Genomic DNA, 18,104 nt, shown 5'->3' with positions numbered 1-18,104 from the left:
CTCCCACAGGTATGTTTACCTGTGCACATACAATCCAGCCACCATAACTCAAAGCACTACTTCGTACAGTTCTGTCTGAGGTTAGCCAACAGACAGGAATCAACATCCTCAGAGTAAAGAAATGGAGCTGGCAGGGCTCCAAAGGCAGGGTGCCACAATGTGCTTGCTCAGTGCTAGGTATTCTTAGACAAATGATCTACAAATCAAGTTTCACGATAGCCAGGGCTACACAAAGAAATCTTGTCTCCAGGAACAGGTTGGGGCTGAGGCAAGAGTATAACCAAAAGTTTGAAGCTAACTTAGACTACACTGTGAGATCCTGTCTCACAACAAAAAAGAAACCAGATTATGTCCCTCTACGTAATGTCTATGGGGGAGGGGAAGAATAAAAACTTTCAAGTAACAGAAAACAGAACTTCAAAGCTTGCAATGTCAGCTGTTTTTATCAATAATCTTCTAAGTGCACTTTACAATGTTTTTTCCCTGGGGCATTCAGCATGACCGCAGAGTGGGTACTTGGGCCTGCCACTCTATTTTTAAAGGTCAATGTTGGCCGTTTTTGTTTTTTTTTTTTCATACATTTAAAGAAAGTAGCTAGGACACAGAGTTTATGGTTACTTCCAAAAAGTAGTCCTTTTAATCTGGGAATGGTGGCTCCCATATTAATTTCAGCACCCCCAGGATTACATATTGAGTTTTAGACCAGTTTGAGAACAATGTGAGCCTCTGGTCTCAAAAAGTAGCAAAAAAAAAAAAAAAAAAAAAAGGTCCCACATCTAGTTAGTGAAGTTCTTCCTGGTGCAACACTGAAACATCCTTGTGGAGCATGTACCTGCACCCTCTGGCCCAGAGTAGGGCAGACTGCTGATTGGGGACTGGCTCTAAGACAGCCCTGTGTAAGAAGGTAAGGGTCCACATCCCAGCCTCCCCTTATGAAGGAGAGAGGCTACGCGTGGGTGGAGGACAGGCCTCTGACTGCAATAGGGCACAAGCAGTGTAGTTTGCAGGAATGTAAAAGTCATACAATCACTATCTTCCAGTGCATACAGCCTTCACATCTCAGAAGCAGCCATGTTACACCTTAGCATTTCCCTCTGCATAGCACCACCTTGTGTAGGGTTTGCATTTTCCATACTGCATGTACAGCTTTATACTTTCACTAAAAATAGCAGGAGCAAGTGAAGCATGAAAAACCCTCTTATTACATGTTACCCAACAGTGTTTCATTTCCCCTTCTGTGAGCCTTTGTACTCGATAGCTGATAGTCATGGGCCGCTTTTAGTTCTCAGAGCTGTCTAGTAGCCCTCAGAGTCCTCACTCAGCTGATTGCTTCTTGCTGGGCCAATACATCTCTGCCCCCTTTTATTTATGGTTATCCAGGCAAGAGTCACATAATTTTCTATTCTACCTTCTGGGTAAGCCAAATGCTCTCTGGACCAGCCAATGATGAGTTCCCTCCACTTGTGCCTACCATCTGTTTTTAGGAAATGAGAAAAATCCCATTCCAAAGCAATAAAGGCTTTGATTCACCAGACTCTCTGTGTTTAACAAACATGGGCAGTCTTCTACTCTTCAGTATCTAGGGACACAGGAGGGGCTGCAGGACCTGGTGAATTCACTTTTTTTTTTTGGATGCAGGGTCTCATTTTATAACTCCTGCTGACTTTCAACTCAAAGAGTTTGGAGCCTTTCAAGCTGGAATTAAAGGTGTATGCCACCATACCTGGCCTGCATTCATTCTTTTATGATACAAGGCAGCTCCGGAAGTGGAATGCTGGCCAAGCATGTCCCTCTTGTGCACCTGTCCTACAGATGTCTTTCCTTCCAAGTACACACACTCATTAGTCCATGTCGTGAGAGCCTTTGCCTGCAAAGGTATTTATTGTGTGCTGTAACTTTAACATTTTTAAAAGTGTATTTGGAATTCAGAAATTACATATCATTACACTACATGCCCAACTTGTGTCTCATTCAGATGAAATTGCTGGTGTTAGTGTCCATGATTTCTTGATTATATGGCAATTTAGTATGTCTTAGAAAGACAGTGGCAGAGCCAGCAGTGGAACAGACTGAGCCACACTGTTCTTAGTGTGACCTGGCAAGCCCCTGCTACCATGGGAAGTATGCTAGCACACATTCTTTGGGATAAAGAGCAAAATAGAGGTAATAACTCGACAAAGTGCAAGGAAGCCCTCTCCCAGAGAGGCCTGGTAAACACTGCTCTTGTGCAGTGGTGTATGAGGTCCTTCTGTTTGTGTGTTGCTTTCACTGGTTAATGAATAAAGAAACTGCCTTGGCCTAGTTGAAAGGGCAGAAGAACTAAGGTAGGTGGAGAAGACATAACTGAATTCTGGGAGGAAGAAAGCAGAGTCAGAGAGAAGCCATAGATCCTCTGCCTGAGACGGACGCTGATTAGAATCTTTCCCGGCAAGCTACTGCCACGTGGCAATACACAGATTAATAGAAATGGGTTAAATCATAATGTGAGAGTTAGCCAATAAGAGGCTAGAACTAATGGGCAAGCAGTGATTTAATTAATACAATTTCTGTGTGGTTATTTCGGGGCTAAGCTAGCTGGGCGGCTGGGATGAACAAGCAGCTCTCCCTTACAACAGTGCAGTGATTGTAAAATGCAAGAAGTTAAAACAAGTGACTGAAACATGGGCCAGGCCTTCCTAAAGGATCCTGCAAACACATTTCCCACAGGGGATGTGAGTGGATTCCCATGTGGACCTATTCTACAATCAAAGGGGTCAGCATTCATCTTATTTGGCTTTGAGGGATCATTTCTTTTGTGTGTGTGTGTGTGTGTGTGTGTGTGTAAACATTTGGGCCTCCACTCATTGCCAAGTCCAGCTCTCTTTGCTAATGGTCCCACCCCTCCTTACTGTAGCTTTCAGCACAACTGGGTGACAGACAACCTCGGGGCAGACTACATATGCAGAGAGCTCCCTAAGAATGGAGCAGTGGGTGGGGAACTGCCAGTATTCCCTCGGGTATCAGCAGGACTCATCCTGCACAAACATGAACACTTTTTGTCAATTGTAGCATCCTCTATAGGTTCACACAGGTATGAAACCTAACTAGTTCTCAGGGCAACATGGACACTTGTGTAAGAAAGACTTAGGGAAGAGCAAGCATCAAAGAAAACCAGCACATGCTGGGCATGTTTGTTAACATATGCCTTTTATCCCAGCACTTTAGGGAGACTGAGTTTGAGGCCAGCCTGGTCTACACAGTGAGTTCTAGGACACCCAGAGGTACACAGTGAGACCCTGTTTAAAAAACAAACACAAAAAGCAACAGAAAAAAAACCACAGCATATGACATTTCAACACTAGAGTTCTGCTCTATATCCCTAATGGCACGGTTTTAACAATAGTTTAGAACATAATGAAGGATTTACAACAGAAGCACATTTCATTTTTAGGCCTCAACAAGAAAATCCCACCTGCCCAATACTGAAAAAAATTCAGCCTTACCTATTGCAGGGAAAAAACAAAACCGTAGGAAGGCGGTCAACCATGAATTCCCAAGGAAGATCATTCTGAGACACATCGATCCTGGCAGAGGCAAAGGAAATGACTTAGGTAAGAAGTGACTGGCCAAATCTGAAGACTCTGGAGTATTTCTATACCTCAGGGTAGACCAAACCCCCTTACTTCAGGTGTAAGTCAGGCACCTACACTTTAAGAACATGTGCCAACTGTCCACCCTGGGTTATACAAGAACCTGAAATTAAACATAAATCTTCCAAGCTGCCTCAGTGAAGCAGCACTCCATCTGCCAACAGGGTCTGGTTAGCATTTTAATTGGTGTATTAGTTCTAGAAAAAGTAAGCCATTGAGCACAGCACACACAACAGGTCTCTTTGAAGATTACACTTTATAGTCTGTAAAACTTTCTTAACAGAGTGCCAATTCTCCCTTTTTAAGTTTGTATTTTCCCCATCATGGGGCTGTGCTGTTGCAGTTAGTTTAGTTCTCACTGTTTAGCCCAGGATGGCATCAAACTCTCAGCAGCCATCTTACCTCATCATCCCTAGTGGTGGGATTACTGGCAGTGGACCACCAAGGTCAGCAGATTGATTTATGAATATAAAAAATGGCATCTACTCTATCGCCCATCCTTTGGTCAGTTACTGCTGGTGTAATCGACAACTGCCCTGGGGAATGGCCCTCCAGCAGTAGGGACTGACCTGGCAGGTGCTGAGGATCCACATGTGCTGACCCATACATCTGGCTGATGGCATCCTTTAAGTGAGGGATATTCATGACCAGTGATATGGAAGATGATAATGTCTGGACCTATTAATTTGGTGGGGGTTTTCAAAAAGTATAAATGGGGCTAGGCAGTGGTGCACGCCTTTAATTCCAGCACTCGGGAGGCAGAGGCAGGCGGATCTCTGTGAGTTTGAGGCCAGCCTGGTCTACAAGAGTGAGTTCCAGGACAGGCACCAAAGCTACACAGAGAAACCCTATCTTGGGGGAAAAAAAAGTATAAATGGTGTGAGATGATCAAGCAGTATAAACTAGTGTTGTGTATATGCTTAAACTGGCATATGGGCAAGGAATGTAGCTGAGCTGGTAGAGTGCTCACTCAGCATAATTTATAGCAAAGCCCTTCTTAAACCTGGATGGTGGTGCATACCTACAGTCACAGCACTCAAGAGACAGAAGCAAGAGAAGAGGGTCACAAGGTTATCCTGGGCTGCAGGCAGCTGGAGGCCAGCCTGGGAAACAGGAGACCCTGTCTCAAATATACACAGAGAAAATTCCAAAACTGGCACAACCACATGCAATTTCCCCCCACATCTCTTAACAAAATGTCACATCTACTTCTGCTTGTGAAAGCCTGTCTAAACACTAGTGCCCCTTTCAGCTAAGGGGTACTGGCCACCATATTTTATAACTGAATCCTTTTTCTCTCCTAATGTGTACTTCGATGAAGAGTCACCTGTGAAGTGAAAAGACCGTAAAACTCATGGGACTGCACTGGGCCACTGGAGGCTTCCTTCCTGGGAACCCTTCAGGTGTGGCTTATACACAACTCATTCTACTACTGTCCATTATGCCAACACTACTCAACACACTTTCCCGTTGCTGTAAAGAATGCTGTAAGAACTGGCCCACACATCTCCGCAATCCCTATTTTCCTAAGTCCCAAAGTGAAATTAAATGAATCAGACACCTACAACTGTTTTCTGTAACTTCTTGCAAATGTCAATTTCATTAGCTATGTCTGAGTATAACAACTTTATCAATTCAAGATTCTGTCACTTGAAAGCATTTATAAATTTAGTAACTGTTATGACTTTATTGGTGTTTTAATTTGCATTTCTCAGGTTATAATTTTCCAGTTGTTTGTTTATGCTGTATTCTTTGTCTGCATTAGCGTTTACTTGTCCTTAAGCTGTGTCTGTGGTGTGTTTCCAGACAGGGTTTCTTTGTGTAGCACCTGGCTGTCCTGGAACTCTCTGTAGACCAGGCTGGCCTCGAACTCACAGAGATCCACCTGCCCCTGCTTCCCAAGTGTTGGGATTAAAGATGTGTGCTACCACCACCTAGCTAAATTTTTAATTATTTAAAAAATTCCTTTGCTATTCTGAGTCAGGATGCCTTGTAGTCTAGGCTGGTCTCTAATTCACTATGCAGCTGAAATGACCTTGAACTTTTGTGATCCTTCTGCCTCCACCTCCTGAATGCTAGAATTACCAGCATGAGCCACCACCTAGTTCACCTGGTTTATGCAGAGCTGTGGACTGAATCAAGGCTTTGTATATACCAGACAGCACTCTATCACCTGAGCTACAGCCCTAACCCATTTTAAGTGTGGCGTATCTACAGTATGAACTCCTGATTCTGAATACTGATCTCTAATTTACATGTTCTGTAATTCTGGGCAAGTTGCCTATCTGTGCCTCAGATTAATTAAAAGAAAACGATGGACAGATACAGCAGCTTCACTTGGTGTTCTGAGGTTTAAGCCTCTATGTATGTAACAATCTCTCAGCACAGTAACCTCTCAAATTTGGCTCTGATCATTACTGAAAATACATAGCAGGCAGCAGGTGAAATATAAACATACACATCTTATGACTACCTTTTAAAGCATTTTTTTTTTTTTTTATTGGTACTAGGGATTGTAGCTCAGGAGTAGAGCACTTGCTTTGCATGCATGAGGTCCCAGGTTCAATACTGCTACTAACAAAAAAAAAAAAAAGGAGAGAAGAAAAAAGAAAGCATCAAGTATGTTGTTTTCACTGTACATAATTGTAGTGGAATATGTTCATCTTTTTTATTTTTTTACATGCATTGATGTTTTTCCATGGGTGCTGGGTTATAGACAGTTGTGAGCTGCCATGTGGTTGCTGGGAATTGAACCCAGGTCCTCTGGAAGAGCAGTCAGTGCTCTTAACCACTGAGCCAACTCTCTAGCCCAGAATATGTTCCTCTTTTGTTATCTTTTCCTCAGAGATTGTATCTATATCTTCAGCTATTTTTTCCCCATATCCTGGTGACTCACATTTAGTGCCAAGGATGTAAAAAATATACCTTGAAGCTAAACTGCTCACTTTCTGACCTTACAAACTGGATTTGAGGGCTTGGTAAAGCACTTATTATATATAAGCATAAGAACCTGAGTTGAATCCCCAAAACACACAGAAAGTCATGTATGGTGGTAGGAGGCAAACAATAGTAAGATTCCAGGACCCAATCGTCAGCCAAGCTAGCCAACTGTTGAGTTCCAGGTTCACTGAGAGACCCTGATTTTTAAAAAAATAAGGTATACCGCCAGCACTCGGGAGGCAGGTGCAGCCTCCCTGTCAGGCCTGGTCTACAAGAGCTAGCTAGTTTCCAGGACAGGCTCTCCAAAACTACAGAGAAATCCTGTCTTAAAAAAAAAACAAAAAAAAACAGTAAGTAACAAATGAGGTATACCACCTCATTTGTTAGCCATGAAAGTCCCAAAGGTCCTCCAAACAGCACAAGCTATTGCTATTGCTGACCAGAAAAGTAAGACCCAATTGCAGACACCACACATCCTGGCTACAGGTCAAAGAAATCAAGCTGAAGGAAATGGGAGGACTTCCCCTTCTAACCATAATACAATATCAGGCAGCTGAGAAAGAAAAGTCACCAATAATGTCACCCAGTAGTAGTAGACCTTGCATGTTATAATGCTGACCTCCATGCAAGATGTGCCCACAGGCACAACAGTGGCATGAGTATTTTCTGACTGAATTTGAGGAATAGGAAGGGATGGGAGTTTTACTGGTGCTATAAAACTCATCAAAAGAGTGAACATTTTTACTAAATGTACATGGTGTCAGACTGCTTTCTAAATATTTATGCTTATACCCATAGGCAAATGCTGCTCTCAGCTTTTATCAGAGAAGCTTCTGTCTGCAGCCAATATCTGTGAGTGGAGAAACTCAGGGAGATGGAAAGATTTAAGATTGGGGGGAGGAATGGCCAATGATACTGATGGATGCTGAGGGAGGGGAAGTACTGATCTTCAGTAGTGTAGCCACTGACATGTCCTCTATGCTCTAGTGTGTGGCTCCACACCATGAGCACGTGAGTGACTCTGGTTAAACTCGATTACTAAACAAAAACAACGTGAAATCAGGATGGGGAGAAAAGTGAAAGGCTTAGCAGGGGTGGAAAGGTGAACAAAGATGGGCACTGAGTGTAACCAGGATATAGTGTATACACATATAAAACTGTCAAGGAGCTGGGTATGGTGGTGTACATCTTCAGCATCTGCACTCAAGAGGCAGAGGTAGGCGGTTCTGAGTTCTAGGTCAGCCTAGACTACATAGTAGACCCTGTCTCAAAATAAAACAAAGCAAACATACCCACATACAGAACTGTTGAGGAATATGTGCAATTAAACTGGTATTTGAAGGCAGATATGGTAGCTTACAACTGTAACCCTAGCTCTTGATAAACCAAGGGAGAAGGACTTCCAGGAATTAAAGACCAGCGTGGGCTACATAGCAAGTTCAAACCATCCTGAACTATAGACTGAGAGCCTGTCTCAAAACAAAAGACTCAACATCTGTTTATACAAAAGCCCACATAAAGTAGCCATAGAATCACAAAACTTAGACACATGGCTATTAACAGAATCTTCCTCTTAATCTCACTGATGAAGAGAAAAAGAAGGGCAGAGGCTCTGAGCCCCAGGGCTGGGCATTCCCTTTCCAAGACCTCCAAGCAGCCAAACCTGGTGCAGGAGAATTGTCTGTATTCTGTCAATCATGTTTTAAATAAACGCTGATTGGCCAGGCAGGAAGTATAGGCGGGTCAACTAGACAGAAAGTAGAGGCGGGGCAATGAGAACAGGAGAATCCTGGGAAGGAGGAAGCCCATTCCTCCCAGTCCTGCCCAGACCACCTAAGAAGCAGGATGTGACCTGCCCAGCTGAAAAAGGTACCGAGCCATGTGGCTAACATAGATAAGAATAATGGGTTAATATAAGCTACAAGAGCTAATAAGAAGCCTGAGCTAATGGGCCAATCAGTTTATAATCTTATGGAGACCTCTGTGATTTTCTTTGGGACTTGCCTGCTGTGGGAACTGGGGAGGATGGAAACCCCAACAAGCAAGCCTTCATGTTACAGAATGGCACCCAACGTGGATAACTGCATCTGGGCAGTACAGAAACCCCAACTAGCAGGCCCTCATGTTACACAAACCTGTACCTGTTTTCCTATTAATCCAATCAGCAATAAACATCTTCATTATCAGATTCAAGCCTACCTCCCTTGGACTGGGTGGCAGAAATGGTGTCCTTACCTAGCCACAGTAAATGTGTCTTCTGGAAGAAGCCGAGCTAGCTGGATGAAGATGTGATTGAGAGATGGGCAAAAGCCACACCACGGTGTGTAATAGAGCAGCAGAACATCCTGTGGAAAGGGGAGACAGTCACACCTGGTCCTGGACCTCATTTCCTGTTGTGCTCAGAGGCCTGAAGGCATTGAGTCATTGATTGCAGGAATTATCATGAGATTTTTTTCATCTTTAGTTCTAATTATGTGTTTTCATTACAATCCATGCAGTTAGACAAGCACCATGCAATCTGTTCATATTTTACCACTAGACCAACGTGCATATCAGAAATAGACTGTTTTCCCCCAAATGACTACAGTTGTAGAAATTAAGAGGAATGGATGTTTGATTTTTGCCCACCCTTGAGCCCCTAAACCTGTTTCTTATAGTGATCAGGGCCTCGTAATGCTCAAGTGCTCTACCATGAACTCATCTCTCCAGTCCCATACCTGTTTCCGAAGGGTTACTTCCCAGAAGGTATCAGTTGTCACTTCAGTGATTAAATGTTGAGACGGGAACTGAGCAGAATCACTCCCAGTAAGATGCCTTTTCAAGGGACTGTAGAGAACACTGAAGTTTTGAATAAAAGACTCTAAAAATAAAGAGAAAATAAGATCATCTTTGCTCTAGGTACAAGCAGAATAGCTTACCTACTTTAAAACTGAAATGCTCTCCTATGCTTCTTTTTATTGTTATTTGGGGGTTTTTGTTTTGAGACAAAAGTGTCTTACTTTGTAGCTCCAACTGACCTGGAACTTGCTATGTAGTCCAGTCTGGCCTTGAACTCAGATCCACCTGCCTCTACCTCTTGAGTAATAGGTAGTAATAGGTTCAAAGGCTTGCACACCACAACCAGCTCTGTGCTTATGTTTTTTATCATTTCAACTAAGCAAACCCTGGCAGAAAGGTAACCAGGTTGCCATTCTGCTTGACTTTGGTAGTGTTAATTCAGAGGACAGTCCTTTAACAAAACACCATGTAGGTGAGATGCTCAGTACAACTGTGGATTCCATCCTGCTCTTTTCCAAAGAGAATGCCACACATACACAACATGAGGATGCACACAGTCACCCATGTGCCTTTTGCAAGAAAGGTAGCCTTGAACACTATAGTAGCTTATAAGAATCACTACAAATACAGTGGCATTACAAAGTGAAGGTTTTTAATGATCATTAATGTGAGACCAAGGAGCCTTTTTGTTTCTTTTATTGAAGTTCTTCAAGTTTCCTTTTTTAAAAGTCAACAAAAATAAACAATTATACATAGTGGAAAAATACATAAATAAACCAAGAAATAAAAGCCCTAACTTAACCCAACAATCTCACCCTTCCCACCAGTGGAACCATCTCAGAATCTTCTGCCTCAGTGAAGCAACAACACTAGTCTGATCTTTGCTTATCTCTTCCAATTCCCTCCAATGGGAAGTCTTAACAATGACTCGCTCTGCAGAAGCAGGAGGAAGTGAAGAGTATCATGTGAACATTAAAGACATGCTCTTATCACAGCTGAACACTTAGTTGGCTATAGATTTGGACTGTGAAACCAAGATTGCCCAATCTAAATGAGGCTTAAATTCTAAAGCCACTCTAGGGACAGTTGACTTAGGAGTTAACCCCTAAGTAATTTGTTTATTTTACAAAGATTCTCAAAACGGCTACCAAGTATAGAATAGCTGGCCCAACAGACACTAGCTGACACAGAAGATAAACAGCTGATACAGAATATAAAAAATAGAAGAAAAATAGCTGATACAGAAGATAAAATGAAACCCAAAGAAGGCTTCTTTCAAGAAACCTGTAAATTAAAATAATGTGTCTGAGCTTCTCTTGAGCTGAGTATTACTCACAGAATCCAGAGAAGCCAATCACCATTTACTTTAAAACTTATATGCTCACTTGGGGGTGATGGTGCACACCTTTAATTCCATTGCTTGAGAGGCAGAGGCAGGTGGATCTTTCTGAGTTTGAAGCCAGCATGGTCTACATAGTGAATTCTAGGATAGCCAGGACTATAGAAAGAGAGAGACCCTATCTCAAAGAAGAAAAAAAAAGCCAAATAAATAACAGTAACAAAAACATGGTTGAGGGGTGTGGAAAGACAGCCTATTGGTAAAAAGCATCAGCCGCTCCTCCAGAGGTCCAATTTTCAACATCTACCTAGTAGCTCACAATTTGCCTACAATTCCAGTTCCAGGAGATCCAATGCCCTCTTCTAGCCTCTCTAGGTACCAGGCATGCATGCAGGCACAATGATGTAGGAGAGTCATCTGTCTATGTGTTACTTCCATTGGTTAATAAAGAAACTGCCTTGGCCCTTTGATAGGACCGAAAATTAGGTAGGCGGAGTAAACAGAACAGAACGCTGGGAGGAAGAAGGCAGTGAGCCAGACGCCATGGGGCCAGCCGCCAGGTCAGACACGCTGAATCCTTCCTGGTAAGCCACCACCTCGGGGTGCTACACAGATTTTTAGAAATGGGTTAAGCAAAGATGTGAGAATTAGCCAATAAGAGGCTGAAACTAATGGGCCAGGCAGTGCTTAATTTCGGGTGTAAAGCTAGCTGGGTGGCGGGATGCAGCCCACCGCTCCTTCTATACATGCAGGCAAAATACCATACACATAAAAAAATAAAAATAAAATTTTAAGCTACATGGCTTGGGGAGATAGAGAAATAGCTCAGCAGTTAAGAGCACTGACTGCTCTTCCAGTGACCTAGGTTTGATTCCTAGCACCTACATGGTGGCTCAGGAATCTGACGTCCTCTTATGGCCTCTGCAGATACTGCACACGTGTTGGTATACAGACATATATGAAGCAAAACACCCATGTACATAAAATAAAAATACATAAATGTCAAAACAAAATAACTACACAGTTGTTCATTTTAAGAATGTCTACTACACTAACATATGAGTTGGGAGTAACTGGACTCTATAAAGTGACAACTGATCACAGGTTTACTTTGAACATTGAGGAGGTCTTGTAATCATTATAATCTGATACAGAAGAGCCAACATTACATGAGTCCTTTCACGAAGGTGGCTAAGTGAAGGATTCCCCTGGACTGATGAAAGCATAGCCAGAAGGACTAGTACCTAGGGAGCCAGCTATTAAATTCCTCTTCTCTCCATTTGACATTGGCTCTCCCTGTACTTCCAGAGATGCTGAACTAACAAGACTTTTGAATTCTTACTTTCCTGTGTTGTATGTCAGGGCCTTCATTTCATTCAGCAGGGTCCTGGGAACAGGACAGCATGAGTCCATCTGCTGCCATTGCTGCCAAGGCCCAGGAGCCAGCTCTGGGGAACTTTCCCACAGTAAAGCCTTAGGTCATCCCAAGTGGATTCACTGGTTTGCAACCTGCTCTCAACACTTGTGTGTTGCAATGTAGGACTGGGGGGCAGGTCACAGTAGAACAAATGGGGCCCACTGGCCCTGACACTTCTACATTCAACCCTGTGAAGCAAGAATGAGCAACAAAGTCTAAGCTCACTCCTTTCTGCTTCAGCTCCTTCTCATTACTGGTGCTATTAATGGCCATGTTCATCTGCCCCGGCACGTCCCACTAGAAAGGCTCTCGCCACTCTGTCTGGCATGGGAGCCAGGTTCCTGGGATTAATGTTGTTCAGCCTTGGAAATGTGACAGAAATTGCCAGTCTTGGTCCCTTAGCTCCCATGGGTTAGCTGACAAACTCAACCAGAATTTGGCAGCTGGAAGCTTCTACTCTTTTTATTAGGCAAACTGGCTTCTTTTCAAACTGACCAACAGACAAAGACAACTTATGGTCGGTTGTCTGAAGACTTCAAATGAGCAATAAAGCTGGCATCACCCCACGACCAGGAATAATGAGACCATCAATGTAAGTTACAGCTCTTAAGCTAAGCAAAGCTTATCATGCTCAGGGAGACACACCACCTACAGTACCTAGAGTGAACTTCATGAGGGCTTGATTGGGATCCAAGATATAGTGCGACTCTTCTTTCACATCGACAATTGTTGCAAACTCCTTCACGGGAGCAGAGCTTGGGGCACCCAGTCTTTCTGCATATAACCAAAATAAATTGGAATCCAAAAGGTAGATATTCAGGGTCTTGTTGGTTCTGCAGCTCAGGCCTGTGAAGGTTGTGCTAGTGAGGCCCACTTCAGGAAAGTGGTACCTGTTCTCCTCAATGTGAGGAATGGAGCTCGGGGCAGTGGCCTCACAGCTCTTCTCTAGGGAAGAGAATGCAATGGCTGGGGCTGTAAAGACATCCTGTTCAGAGCCAGTGAAGCTTGCCATGCCCCGGGATATGGTCCTGCAACATGCAGTGTAGTAGCTGAAAGGACTGTAAGAGATTAAAAAATTGCTGCATTCTATGCTGCCCGACACCACGTGATAAAAAGTCTGCTCCTTGAGGTAGAAAGAATCCAGAGCGGCTGCCATCTCAAAGAAGCTGCACTGTGGCACACTCACTGAGCTCGGCTTGGTACCACCTACTGTCTGGTTGACACACAGCTCACAGACATTGTGGGTTCTGGAGAAGGCTGGACCCTGGGGCAGCACCACTGTGTTACAGCAAGGGGACGCTGCCATCAGCTGAACATCAGGCATTGGGGCTGGCAGCTCTGGTGCCAAGGATTGGAACACAGGTGCCTCCACCCGCCGAAGGTGCTGAAGAAGGCGTTCCACCACCTGGTCCCCATGACAGTTATTGTACTCCAAGGCCACTTCGGTGATCTGAAAAACAGGGCAGAGCTGGTAAGAGACAAGGATTATGGATGTAGAGAAGGCAGCTGTGCTACCTGAATGGCATCCCTGAGTCACAGGCAGGAGCCCAGACATAGGCTGCCTCAAAGGAGAAGTGGTCACACCAAAACTCTCCTGCTCTAGCTACCCTGGAACTCATTCTGTAGACCAGGCTGGCCTTGAACTCACAGAGATGTGCCAGCCCCTGCCTCCTAAGTGCCACAGGTCTGTCTTACAACACGACCCTCTCTCTGCAAGCACGAAACCATTGCTCTGAGTTAGAAGATTCTGGAAATGTCTGCCCACCACAGATAAATGAAGTCCAGCCCATAAAACTGTTCAGCTCAGGTATGTGTCCAGACCATTAAAAGAATCAGAACAGACTTGAGCCCTCCCTCTTGCCTTCCAAGTGAGTGTACTTTCTTTACACCTTTAATACTCCCCTGTGCTGCCATTTTCTCCATCTTTAGTAAGTCTGAAAACTTCCCAAACACATGTACAGATTTAAGTAAATTTACAGCATCTATTCTCGCAAATATATTCATCCCTTTCAGGAGATCACCAATCCAGCCCACTCCCAACTATCCATACCCATCTTCCCTTTCTAGATCACCTCTTCCCCTCCCTCACCACTGTGGCTGAGTCTCAGCATCATTAGGCGAGAGAACAGCTCATCCTCTATTTCTGCTCAGTCTCCTCAGGCTACCACCTTCTTCTTCCTAACAACTGAACTTTCCATGCTGATGTTTCTTTCTCAAGTATGACCCTAAGCATAATGGATACTCCTTGGGTAGGTAATATTTGGAGGCTTTCTATTACCTGTAGGACAAATATATTTGCCTTTACTGTTGGTTTGGTTTGCCTTTCCAGGCTCGTGCCACCCCCATTTAGACCAGACCAGGCCCTCTTATAATGCTGCACCTTTCTGATGCCTGTCCCAGGACCCTGCCTTTTCCTCCAACTGTTCCTAAGACCCTCAAAAACGGAGGCTGCTCAGGAAAAGGCAACCCTACTCTGAACTAGCTTCTGCACTTCTAGTCCTTGACACCCTCCCACAGCCTCAAAAACTTCCGCTACAACATCCCTTTTCTTTACAGGTTTTATGGCCTCACTGATAGGACCAAGTTTGGGCACTGGCGAACAACTGGCATTTCAGAGAAATGTGCACAATATCTTTTCTTGAAGAGAGTAACCACCTTACTCTCAAGTTTAAGGTCATCTTCAGCTACTTAATGAAGCTAGCCTGGGATACATAAAAATCTTTCAAAGAAGTGTGTACATATGTATGAACCTGAGTTTGGGAGAAAAACCTAGCGCTCCCATCTCTCATGCACCTGGCTTAGCTTCCACATAAAGATGGAAAATACACAGAGCCTGGATACTGTACATTATTGTGCTGTCTTTGAATTGTTTGACTACTGAGGGAGCAACAGCTCCTAAAAGACATTTGGTTATAAATGTTGCTGAATTAATACAACCTATACATTTTGAAAATGGCTTGACTTCAAAATTTAAGTCAAAATATATGTTACTTTGGAAAAGAGGTTTTGCTCTTGTTTCCACAGGAAATGAGAGGTTGTGGTTTGATCAAGGAAGACCCCCTGAAAATCTCTGATAGGAGCAGATAGCCCAGATGATCCACCATTTCAGCACACCTCTGTTGCAGTTTCATCTGAGTTGGACATCCAGCACAATTTCAAGATTGCTGTCTGAGATGATCCAGCATCACTGAATACTACAGTCAGGACTTGACCATAATCCTAAATTTTGTGGGGGTACCCATGAGATTATCAAGCACCCCCCAATCAACAGGAAGTAGCCTAGAAAATTATGCCCACATTTCCAAAAAATGGATTATGGATGTTTGTCTTTGTTTAGTGTGTTGGCTATAAGTTGTTAGGGATAATGGTCAGGGAAAAAGCTAAACAGAGGAAATTAGATTCAAGGTTCAAAAAAGGGAGAATATAGATATGATCTTGTTTTGTAAGAAAAAAGGGGGAAATATAGATAGGATAAAAGGTAGATTATTGAATCTACTCTGAAAAAAGGGGAGGATATAGATATTAAGATAAAAAGGTAGATCATTGAATCTTAAAAAGCAACTACTAGTTTTAAATGTTTTACACTGGATTGCACTTTAGTATATTGTATACAAATTTTGTATATTGAGACTAATTTTGCTAAAACATACTGTATATACATTTCTGTGGCAATTTTTTTTTTTTTTTTTTTGGTTTTTTGAGACAGGGTTTCTCTGTGGTTTTGGAGCCTGTCCTGGAACTAGCTCTTGTAGACCAGGCTGGTCTCGAACTCACAGAGACCCACCTGCCTCTGCCTCCCGAGTGCTGGGATTAAAGGCCTGCGCCACCCGCCCGGCTTCTGTGGCAATATTATACTCCATATGGAGTTTACTTTCTTTGTGGCAAAAGTAGGCCACTGGGCAAGAAAATGTCCCTGCCTTGACTGTTGACAGTATGCTGTCCTAATTAGACAAGCCAGACACAAAAAAGTCCGTTGGATATGCTAGGCCTTTGGGCCAAAAATGGATGCCCCAGTGTTGCAGAGGAACTCTGTCTGACTGTCCAGGTAGCCAGCTGTTTCTGTAATTTCTCACATTTTTTGGAAGTCGCTTGCTGGCACTTCCTGCTTACTCAGTTAATTTATTATTTCCTTTTGGGTCTCTGAGAGTGTTGAAGACTAGACAGTAACAGTTATAGTTTCCCTTGTTTACTGATACAGAAAGCAAGTTATGATAGAAAGTAAATTAGGTACTAGATTTTGGAATCACCAAAATAAGATAGAAATGGAGTATTTTCTCTAAATTTGTCAAATGCAAATGAACTAGACATTGTTGATGTATTTATTGCCTATATATATTATATATAGTTATACTTATTGTATATATTTTTTCTTATATTAGTTATAGCCTTCTTTTTATTTTAGACAAAAGGGGGAAATGTAGTGGCATTTCATTTGCATTTTAATAAATAAAGCTTGCCTGAAGATTGGAGAGTGAACCAGCCTCACTGGTCAGCCTTACAGACCAGGTAGTGATAACACACGCTATTAATCCCAGCAGCCACATTAGCTTGCCAGAGAAACCAGGCAGTACATGCACTTAATCCCAGTGGTGCACACCTTTAATCTCAGCCCTAGAAAAGATTAGGAGGAGACAGATCTCAGTATCAGTATTATTCTGAGATTCTTGGAGGCAGGATCGCCATTTTTGGACTGAGGTAGAGGTAAAAGTCAGTGGCTAGCTGCTTTGCTTTTCTGACCTTCAGGTTGAACCCCAATTTCTGTCTCTGAGTTTTTATTAGTTGTGTTGCATTTCTCTTCTGTGAACTATGTTGGTTTTTCACATCATAACCCTCTTAAAGAACAGTTTTGAAAACAAAATTCATGGTACATCCTGTTAATGTGTTTGAATCTATGTCATATTTAATTAATGTAAATAATTAAAAACTTGGGAAACAACTGTAAATGTCCGTGCTGTCAACACTTCTGTTCTCTTCTGTAAGAGACATTCATAAATCTAGATGCCTCTGCTTACTTGACTCATGCTGTGAATGCCTGAAAGACTGTTCAGAGTGGAGAACAAGTCAAAAGGACACTGCAGGCCGAAACAGAAACTTTGACTACTAGTGTGGTGCATGATGTCTTAGAAATGCGACCCTGGTGTCAGCATCTAGGTTTTCTTTGTGTGCACACGTGCAGATAGATATGGGGTATACATGCTGATGGTTGGTGTATATGTAGAACAGTTGCCCATTCCTAGGTTGGTACAGCCACCACTTGGCCACTTCTGACCTACATGAAGCCCACAGCTGTCACAAGGGCCCTTGCCTACTATGCCCTCAAAAGTGTAAGTTCTTAGCTGGGCAGTGGTGGTGCACGCCTTTAATCCCAGCACTTGGGAGGCAGAGGCAGGCGGATCTCTGTGAGTTCGAGACCAGCCTGGTCTATAAGAGCTAGTTCCAGGACAGGCTCCAAAACCAACAGAGAAACCCTGTCTCGAAAAAACCAAAATAAAGCCGGGCGATGGTGGCGCACGCCTTTAATCCCAGCACTCGGGAGGCAGAGGCAGGCGGATCTCTATGAGTTCGAGACCAGCCTGGTCTACAAAGCTAGTTCCAGGACAGGCTCCAAAACCACAGAGAAACCCTGTCTCGAAAAACCAAAAAAAAAAAAAAAAAAAAGAAAGAAAAAAGCAAAATAAATAAATAAATGAATGAATGAATAAATAAAGTGTAAGTTCTTTCCATTTTTTGCCCAGACCTAGGCCCACAATGAAAAACAAAGCTGCCCTGAACTCTCTATTGAGCTGACAGCTCTCCTTACCCAAGTGTGACACTCTTCCTGCCAAGCCTCTCCTCCCCTCTTCTGCTGGGCTCCTGCTCTCTGGAACATCATTTTCCTCTTCTGCTACTTCCTGACCGCATTTTGGCTAGGGTCCAACTGTCCTCTGAGTAATGAGCAGGCTCTTAGTTCCCAACCGGACTAGCTTCTGAGACCAGATGCCTACAGTTGCCACACACTTCT

The 18,104-nt window shown here is 43.3% G+C and overlaps 1 protein-coding gene across 2 annotated transcripts in view; it reads right to left on the bottom strand.

Annotated features, from left to right (window-relative positions):
• The window catches only part of Txndc11 (thioredoxin domain containing 11), a 77,217-nt gene that overhangs the window by 1,526 nt on the left and 57,587 nt on the right, over nucleotides 1-18,104 (bottom strand). For both annotated transcript variants that reach the window (XM_057773818.1, XM_057773819.1), the window contains 4 exons: nucleotides 12,761-13,553; nucleotides 9,287-9,429; nucleotides 8,805-8,914; nucleotides 3,483-3,563 (listed from right to left, as the gene is read on the bottom strand). In XM_057773818.1, the coding sequence (XP_057629801.1) occupies nucleotides 3,483-3,563; nucleotides 8,805-8,914; nucleotides 9,287-9,429; nucleotides 12,761-13,553 (1,127 nt within the window). The remainder of the gene's footprint in view (nucleotides 1-3,482; nucleotides 3,564-8,804; nucleotides 8,915-9,286; nucleotides 9,430-12,760; nucleotides 13,554-18,104) is intronic.

This window comes from Chionomys nivalis, chromosome 7 (genome assembly GCF_950005125.1).
Source record: "Chionomys nivalis chromosome 7, mChiNiv1.1, whole genome shotgun sequence".
In the NCBI taxonomy this organism is placed as follows: domain Eukaryota; kingdom Metazoa; phylum Chordata; class Mammalia; order Rodentia; family Cricetidae; genus Chionomys; species Chionomys nivalis.
The sequence above is the reverse complement of the archived record's forward strand: the minus strand, read 5'-3'. Positions and strand labels throughout refer to the sequence as shown.